The sequence below is a fragment of the Hordeum vulgare genome, chromosome 5H (genome assembly GCF_904849725.1).
Source record: "Hordeum vulgare subsp. vulgare chromosome 5H, MorexV3_pseudomolecules_assembly, whole genome shotgun sequence".
In the NCBI taxonomy this organism is placed as follows: Eukaryota; Viridiplantae; Streptophyta; class Magnoliopsida; order Poales; family Poaceae; genus Hordeum; species Hordeum vulgare.
In genome coordinates, this window is record NC_058522.1 from 522,335,619 (window position 1) to 522,344,898 (window position 9,280).

The 9,280-nt window shown below is 45.4% G+C and overlaps 1 protein-coding gene across 2 annotated transcripts; it reads right to left on the reverse strand.

Annotated features, from left to right (window-relative positions):
* Positions 1-247: 247 nt before the first annotated feature.
* Positions 248-6,044, reverse strand: LOC123452132 (transcription factor PHYTOCHROME INTERACTING FACTOR-LIKE 13-like). Of its 2 annotated transcripts, XM_045128721.1 has the most exons (9): positions 5,795-6,044; positions 5,008-5,691; positions 4,803-4,911; positions 3,882-4,698; positions 3,695-3,796; positions 3,540-3,605; positions 3,161-3,436; positions 2,927-3,077; positions 248-614 (listed from the first exon to the last, which is right to left on the reverse strand). In XM_045128721.1, exons 3-8 carry the CDS (start codon positions 4,856-4,858, stop codon positions 2,928-2,930), a joined length of 1,467 nt encoding a protein of 488 aa, XP_044984656.1. In that variant the 5' UTR covers positions 4,859-4,911; positions 5,008-5,691; positions 5,795-6,044; the 3' UTR covers positions 248-614; position 2,927. The 2 variants fall into 2 exon arrangements, with proteins under 2 accessions (XP_044984656.1, XP_044984654.1); XM_045128719.1 differs by lacking the exon at positions 5,008-5,691.
* Positions 6,045-9,280: the final 3,236 nt, after the last annotated feature.

Genomic DNA, 9,280 nt, shown 5'->3' on the forward strand with positions numbered 1-9,280 from the left:
GCCCTCTGCATCGGTTTATTCATACAGTTATATGTGCCTCTTCCTTTTTCTCTGATCATAAATAACATGATATTTTTCTTTTTCTTTCATCCTTGTGCTAACAATACCATGAAAAACCAAGCATTGATACCGAACAAATCAGCCTAGAAAAAGAAGAATGAAAAAAAATCCACCTAGGACCTGGCTCGCGGCATCATGTTCAAAATCCTACCACAAATACTATTATCTATCTAGGTAAATACAAATGTGAAATCAAATCTATTTCAACTCTCGACAAAAAAACTGCAAATCCAATATTAGTACAAGGAGGGTGCATGCCCAATCAGTAGGCAACAACCTGAGGTAGTATCAAGAGCAAAACCCAAAAGGTTATATTAACAATATAATCAGTTAGCTAGACATTCGCGCGATTTCCCAGCAAAAATGAAACAAGAGAGATCACCATGATTTGCTACAATTTTCCTGCCGGGATCTCAAAGGGGGCAGAAGATGGAAGAACTTGGTTCCCATCAGCGTTTCCTCTGCTCCATGTATATACTGCTGTACTTGCTGCTGCTGTGCCGCCGCAGTTCCTTTCCATTTTATTGTTCCTCTTATCTCGTTTTCGTAATTACCTGTCATACATATGAGAAGAAAATTTAGGATACTGAATCATATGCTGCCATGACCATGAAACTCGTTTTGTTTTTGAATTATTCGGGTGCTTGTGACCACTAGCGCGAAAAAAGAAGACATGTATATCTAGAGATGAAGACACAAGGGATGTGTACGTGGTGTGACCATTGAAAAGTATCCTGATGGCGACAAATAGAGAATGGTACAAACCATTGACATGGCTAGGTTGGCTGCACGTACGTACCTACATGAGTTGGCTAGAGACACCTAATTCTTGGCACATATGGGAAAAATTGTCCGAAAATGACGGATTCTCGCACCATGCTCCCAAGCTTATCTTGTTTTCAGATATTTCGGCGTCGATTTTTTTGATAATCGGGATTTTGTTGGCACTGAAGAAATGCAGAACCACTCGGTAATTGCCAGTTGAGGTGTAGTTTTCATGTGATGGTAACACTCGAACATATGCATGCTGATGAGGTAGAGCGTAGTTCAGGTCAGTGCTAGGAGTATCAAAATGAAAGAAGTCTGTCAACATGATGGAGACCATGTTTTGACAACTTATTCGAATTCCATGCTGTGCACTCACGGTGCACATAGGAGAACCCCATTATTTTGCTTGGGAGTTTTTACCTTATCTAACTACAGAAGTTGTCCTTGGCCGCGTAAACCCAAAACCACGCGTCGATATGGGAATTAAGTTTATGAAAAAAGGCTAGATGAGCACTTTCATGCTATTAGAATTTGAATAGTTTAATTTAGCGGACTTGTTTGAGTTAAAATTAGGGACATGGTCAGAGATACTCTTAGGGCGTGAAATTCTAATCACGTCGATATGGCATGATGAGCAGCATGAAGAGGAGATGAAGAAGAGGACAATGAGATCGACACCGCGGCCGTGATCTAGCGACAGATCTGGTCTCAATGGCGGTAACAGAGTGCGCCGAGCGGTGAGGAAGAAAATTGGCAAGAGAGGAGAGATGGTTGGCGGTGATCGGCGGGCGATGAGATGGACCGCGTGTAGTTGTGTCCTTTCATCTCAAGTTACAAACATCAAATGTTTCATTTCGTATTGTAGGAAAAAAAGTATTAATTGCAGGCGTAAAGCTTAGTTTGTGGGTGCTGAAATGTGCATGCTGAAATTATTTGACGTTACTGAACACGTGATCCTCGTGCTCCCTCTGTCTTGAAATACATATCGTTGATCTAGTATAAAATTTGTAATAACTTAGTACTACTAGCAAAAGGACCCGTGCGTTGCAACGGGAGAAAAACAATTATAATCTCCAATGATGCTGATCATATTATGTCTTTAAAATTTTAGGACATTTCTTGAAATGCATGAACATTTTTTAGATTAGCAAACATTTTTTTCAATTGCACTCAAAAAATAACACACAAACTTTTTTTCAAAATCATGGACATCTATTCTTTTCACCAACATTGTTCTCAAATTTATGAACATTTTTCTGAATATGCGAATATTTCTACAAATATTCTGAGCATTTCTTGAATTCACAAACATTTTATATTTTCTTCAAACTTTTAATTCAAAATTCCCAGTTTTATAAATTGAAAAGTTTTTCAAAGTTCTAAATTATTTAAACAAACAAATGGAACAGAAAAATGAAAATAAAAAATGAGACTAAAAACAGAGGCACGCACTGTTTTTAAGACTTTTACACGCACTTTTGTTTAAAATCGTTGAATTTTTTATTTTATGGACATTTTCTCAAAGTTTAAACATTTTTTTATATGCAAACATTTTTGAAAACTCCTGAGTAGTTTTTGAATTCTCAAAGAAATATGTTTTTTTGAATATTTTATTTCGAAATTCTCAGTTTCTTAAAATTAAGAAAAGTTGTTTGAAGTTCTAAATTATTTAAAGTAGAAAAACAAAATGGAACTGAAAAGAAAAATAAAAAAACTAAACTAAAAAAACAAACGCCCACGCATGGGCCGGCCCAAACAAGTGTGCTGCATCTTTTTCCGACGCCCAGAGCGTAATATAGGAGGTTCCTACATGGACCGGCCCAGTCCGGTGATTTTCCTGTTTGACACGTTTTTTATAACTTATAGGTGGCATTGGTGGGTAATTTTAGTCAACTTTAAGGACAATTTAGATGACGTACGGAAGAAGCGTTATTTGCTTTATTAGTAGGTAAGATAAGATAGGATGTATATTAACAACTGTCCAAGCTTACGAAGGGCTTCCAAAACTTCTCTTGCCCCAAAAAAAAATGGAAAGGAAAAGCTACTAGCACGTTCCCTAGCTAGAGAAGAGAAGAGAAGAGAAGCGTGCATATCTTACCTCATCTTTTGTTTGGGTGTATCGCGTTTCCCGGCGCGGTGTTGGCGGTAGCGGCAGGCGTACCGCTGCCATTGGGCACGTGGTGGAGCGCCGGACTCTGCTGCAGGGCCTTCGGCCCTAGCGGGTAGTAGCCCACCCCCTGCGCAAAATGCTGCCGGAAGAAACATCCATCCTTGAGTACAGAAAAAACGGCGGGAGCGTTGGAAACGAGATGGTTTTGGCGGTTGCCGGAACCTGGTGGTGGTGGTGGTGGGCCGGCGGCTGCAGGTGGTGGTGGTTGACGCCGAGGAAGTGCGCGTACTGCTCCGGCAGGCTTCCCTGCTGCTGCGGCGCCATGAAGGGCATCCGCGCCATGGACGCGGGCCCCATCTGCGGCAGGTACTGGTGCATGCCCGGGAACATCACCGCCGGCGGCGCCGCCATGCCGCCGCCCATCCACATCATCTGCACCTGCATCTGCAGCGTCTTCAGGTACTCGATCGCCTCGTCCAGCATCGACGCCTTGTCAGTCTGCATGCCGCCCGTCGCAGAAACCAAATCAGAAACCCCAATCCAGCAGATCAAGAAAAGAAACAGGGATGCCATGGCGCGCGCGGTGCGATGCGATCGGCACCTTGTTGCAGTGGGGTATGAGCTCTTGCAGCGCTCGCATCTTCTCGTTGATCCTGTCTCGTCTCCTCTGCAATCGTCGTCAGAAACAGCAGCCGTCAGCGTCAGAGATGTTAATGAACAATTGACAATCGATCGCGCGAGAAGAAATCAACGCACCCTCTCGGACAGGTTGTGCACCTCGGCGGCGCGGCTCCTCCGCGCCGTCGTGAGCTTCTGCGGCGGCTTGCGGTCGAGCGCCAAGGACTCTGACTCGGCGTCCTGCCGCAGTTGCGGTACGTCCACGTACGTCAGAAGATGAGGGATTATAACGCGAGGACAAGTGTGAGAGAGGACTACGGCCTACCTCGCTGGGGCTCTCCGAGTCCTCCGTGTCGAGCCCCCGCTTGCGCTTGCTGCTCCTGTTGCTCGTGCTCGTCGGCTCGGTGCCGGTCGTGGTGGTGGTGGTGGTGGCGGCGGCGCCGAAGCAGTAGTTAGACCGCCCCGACGAGGAGGCGACGGTGGCCTCGTGGCCCCTGCCGCTGGCGTTTGCATTTCCGCTCCCCACTGCCGAGGGCAGAGCGCTGCCTGCGCCTCTGCCGCCATAGACAGTGGTGTGGCCGGCGCGCCCCTGCTCGCTCACCGCGCCCTGCACCTGCACCTGGTTGCTCCCGCAGAAGCTCGCCCCGATCGCGCTCAGCGTCGACGACGCGCCCTCCTCCATCGCCGCCTTCCCGGCCCGGGCCTGGACGAGGCCCGACACGACGCCGCCGGCGTTGTCGCCGCAGTCAGCCAGGCTCATCGATTGCTGCCTGCTGGAGCAGGACACGTGCGTGTGCGTGGACTTGGGAGGGGGCATCAGGTCGCTCGCCGCCGACACCGCGGACGACTGGCTGCTGCGCCCGTCGACGTCCCCTAATAACGGGGCACCGTCCCCCCTGCCGGCCTTGCCGGCGCCGTCGACCACGGCCGCCCCCGGTGGCTCTTCGCAGAAGAGGTCCGTGAAGATGTCCTTGTCGAGCGAGTCGGCGAGCGCGAACGGGAACCACAGGCCGGCCTCGTCTTCTTGCACCACCGCCGGCGCCGGAACCTTCTCCGGCCTCGGCGGCAGCTTCCGATGACCCTGGCTCTGCATGACGACATTACCGTTGCACCACAGCAGCTCCATGAGGTCATCGTCCTCGCTGCAGCAACACGCACACCATGCACGAAAACAAAAAAAAGGTGAGTAACCATAACCATTAGCCTGAGTGGCCTGAATGCATCGATCAAGCGATCAAGAACGAACCCGAGCGGCCTGGAGATGTCCCCCATGTTTCCCCAGTCTGGCACGAACTGGCTCATGGCTCAGATCATCACAAGTATCGACCGGCGACTCACTTGTATAGAGAGGCGCGCTGGCGAAGCAAACAGAGGAAATGGCAAGAATCAAATTAACAACAAAATCAGCTGAGAAACTGTGCTCCATCTGCATGCGGCATGGTATTCTAAACTTGATTGGCAACGAGAAGAGACTGCTCCATAGAAAAATGTGCCTCCTGCCAAGGATCCCGCAGCATAGCCTGAATGATTTGGCTTCAGATGAGGCAAGCAGGGCATGTGCGATGCCAGCCAGCGCACATACTATTGGAAATAATAGTATCTTAAACTTCCCATAGTATTTTTTTCTAGAAAGAGAACTTCAGATAGCAAAGGAAATTTGGGATAAAAAACTGAAAAATACGTATAAAAAAAGCAGCTGGACTATGCAGTGCAGGGGGAACAGGGAGGCCAATGATAGGGAAAAGGAAAGGTAGATGCAGTGGCAGTGCGAGGAGCCTATACGCCTGCAGGAAACCTACCGGTCATGTAAACCTGCAGCACATGCAGATGCGGCAGATGCAGAGGAGCAGCTAGCAACGAACACAGTGAAAAGGCTTTGTTTATTCCTTCTTTTAATCTACTCATCAATCAAGTCCACAGAGCACTAGCGAGATTTTTTTCTTAAAAAAACACTGTATATGTTTTGTTAAGGAGTAGTAGGAGTATATTTTATATGAAGAAAAAAGGGTGAAGCGCTTCAGAGAAGTGATTTACAAAGACTGGGAAGAGGCCTCGGGAGCAATAAAACTATGCTGACTATCCCGTTAGGATCAATCAGTGGATAGGGCGAAATCGACATGAGGTTCCAGAAGAGACTGGAAGGAAAGCATGCATTAGCGATGCAGATTTTTATACTAGAAACGTAATGAGAAAACAGAGGGGGGGAACGGAACCAGCAGGCATGGAACAAGAACTAACCAGTCTGGTGGCAAGATCCAGCAACAGCAAGCAAGCTTCTTGGGGAGGATGCTCAGCGGGCCGCAGGTCTCTTCAGGGCATGGATGGGAGGAGGCTGCTAGTGAGGGGGAGGAAGGAGGAGGGCGGGCAAGTAGCAGGGGAACCTGGTCTTGGCACCCACAGTGGCTTTTAAGCAGCCGCGCAACATTGTGGGTGAGTTGAGATTTGAGAAGTTGGATTCCCGCAGACAGAGACGGGGGAGGGAGGGAGGGAGAAAGGGATAGAAGAAGGGAAGAGGGATGTGGAGGAGGAGGAGGGGAGGGGGTCCGGACAGGCGAGGCGAATGATTAGAGGAGCAGACGTGAGTACACCTTGCATCTGCTTGCTGCTGCTGCTGCTGCCGCCGCTGCATTGGGAAGGGGGGCGCGCGCGTGCATGCATGTATGCCGTTTTCTGGGTACCGCCGGATTTTGCCATTTCGAGGGGTAAACCTGTCGCGCGTATAAGGCGTCTGTTTCGGTCACAGAAATCGCGGACCAACACACCGACCAGTTTGTAAATCAATCCGTTGGATGGTTAAAGATACGTTGGTATTCTCAACTCATTCGATGATGAGTTTAAGTCTTGATCCATACTAATTCAATGATACCTTCGGACATATTTGTAGAGTATCTTTATAGTCATCTAGTTACGTTGTAACGTTTGATACACACAAGGTATTCCTTCGTTGCGAATGAGTTATATGATCTCAGGGTCATAACAACAAATACTTGACACGCAAAAAACAATAGCAATAAAATGACACGAACAATATGTTACGTATATAATTTGGGTCTTGTCCATCACATGATTCTCTTAATGATGTGATTCCGTTATCAAGTGAAAACACTTGTCTATGATCAGGAAACCTTAACCATCTTTGATCAACGAACTAGACAACTAGAGGCTCACTAGGGACAGTGTGTTGTTTATGTATCCACACATGTATTTGAGTTTCCAATCAATACAATTCTAACATGGATAATAAACGAATATTATGAGCAAGGAAATATAATAATAACTAATTTATTATTGCCTCTAGGACATATTTCCAACAGTCTTTCACTTGCACTAGAGTCAATAATCTAGTTCACATCACCATGTGATTTTAACGAATCCAACACACATACAGTTCTGGGGTCTAATCACGTCTTGCTCGTGAGAGAGGTTTTAGTCAACGGTTCTGAAACTTTCATATCCGTGTGTTCTTTACAAATTTTTATGTCATCTTATAAATGCTGCTACTACGTGCTATTCAGAAATACTCCAAATATCTACTCTACTATACGAATCCGTTTTACTACTCATAGTTATTCAGATTAGTGTCAAAGCTTGCATCAACGTAACCCTTTATGACGAACTCTTTAACCACCTCCATAATCGAGAAAAAAAATCCTTAGTCCACTAGTTACTAAGGATAACTTTGACCGTTGTTTTAGTGATTCAATCCTGGATCACCTTTTATACCCCTTGACAGACTCATGGCAAGGCACACATCAGGTGCGGTACACAGCTTGGCATACTTTAGAGTCTATGGCTAAGGCATAGGGGACGACCTTCGTCCTTTCTCTTTCTTCCGTTGTGGTCGGGCTTTTGAGACTTACTCATATTCACACCTTACAACACAACCAAGAACTCTTTCTTTGCTGATCTATTTTGAACTCCTTCGAAAACTTATCAAGGCATGCATTTCATTTGAAAGTTCTGCTTAGCATTTTGATCTATCTCCATAGATATTTGATGCCCAATGTTCAAGTAGCTCCATCCAGGTCTTCCTTTGAAAAACCCCTTTCAAACAACCTTTATGCTTCACAGAAATTCTACATTACTTCCGATCACCAATATGTCAACCACATATACTTATCAGAAATTCTATAGTGCTCCCACTCACTTCTTTGGAAATACAAGTTTTCATAAACCTTGTACAAACCCAAAATCTTTGATCGTCTCATCAAAGTGTATATTCCAACTCCGAGATGCTTGCACCAGTCCATTGAAGGATCGCTGGAGCTTGCATACTTGTTAGTATCCTTAGGATCGACAAAACCTTCTGGTTGTTTCACATACAACCTTTCCTCAAGGAAACCGTCGAGGAAATAATGTTTTGACATGCTATGCAACATTTCATAAATAATCCAGTAACTACTAACATAATTCCAACAAACTTTTAGCATTGCTACGAGTGAGAAAGTCTCGTCATAGTCAACTCTTTGAACTTGTCGGAAACATCTTTGCGGTAAGTCAAGCTTTTCTTAATGGTGAATAGTCACCATCATCGTGTGTCTTCCTTCTAAAGATCCATCTTTACTTAATAGTCTTACTACCATCAAGTAGTTCTTCCAAAGTCTACACTTTGTCTTCATACATGGATCCTCTCGCGGATTTCATGGCCTCTAGCCATTTGTCGGAATCCAGGCCCACCATTGCTTCTCCATAACTCGTAGGTTCATTGTTGTTCAACAACATGGTATCCAACACAGAGTTACTGTACCACTCTGTAGTAGTACGCGACCTTGTCGACCTACGAGGCTTGTAGTAACTTGATCTGAAGCTCAATGATCATCATCATCAGTTTCCACTTCAATTGGTGTAGGCGCCGCACGAACAACTTCCTGCGCCCTGCTACACACTGGTTGAAGTGACAGTTCACTAACCTCATCAAGTTCCACCACCCTCCCACTCAATTCTTTCGAGAGAAACCTTTCCTCGAGAAAGGACCCGTTTCTAGAAACAAACACTTTGCTTTCGAATCTGAGATAGGAGATGTATCCAACTGTTTTGGGATATCCTATGAAGATGCATTTATCCGCTTTGGGTTCGAGCTTTATCAGACTGAAACTTTTTCACATAAGCGTCACAGCCCCAAACTTTCAAGAAACGACAGTTTAGGTTTCTCCAAACTGTGTCATCTCAACGGAAATACGCGGTGCCCTATTTAAAGTGAATGCAGTTGTCTCTAATGTTGGAATTATGCCCTAGAGGCAATAATAAATATAGTTATTATTATAATTCCTATATCAAGATAATCATTTATTATGCATGCTATAATTGTATTGAATGAAGACTTATATACATGTGTGGATACATAGACAAAAGACTGTCCCTAGCATGCCTCTAGTTGGCTAGCCAGTTGATCAAAGATAGGCAGGGTCTCCTGATTATGAACAAGGTGTTATTGCTTGATAACTAGATCACGTCATTAGGAGAATCACGTGATGGACTAGACCCAAACTAATAGACGTAGCATGTTGATCGTGTCATTTTGTTGCTACTGTTTTCTGCGTGTCAAGTATTTGTTCCTATGACCATGAGATCATATAACTCACTCACACCGGAGGAATGCTTTGTGTGTATCAAACGTCGCAACGTAATTGGGTGACTATAAAGATGCTCTACAGGTATCTCCGAAGGTGTTCGTTGAGTTAGTATGGATCGAGACTGGGATTTGTCACTCCGTGTGACGGAGAG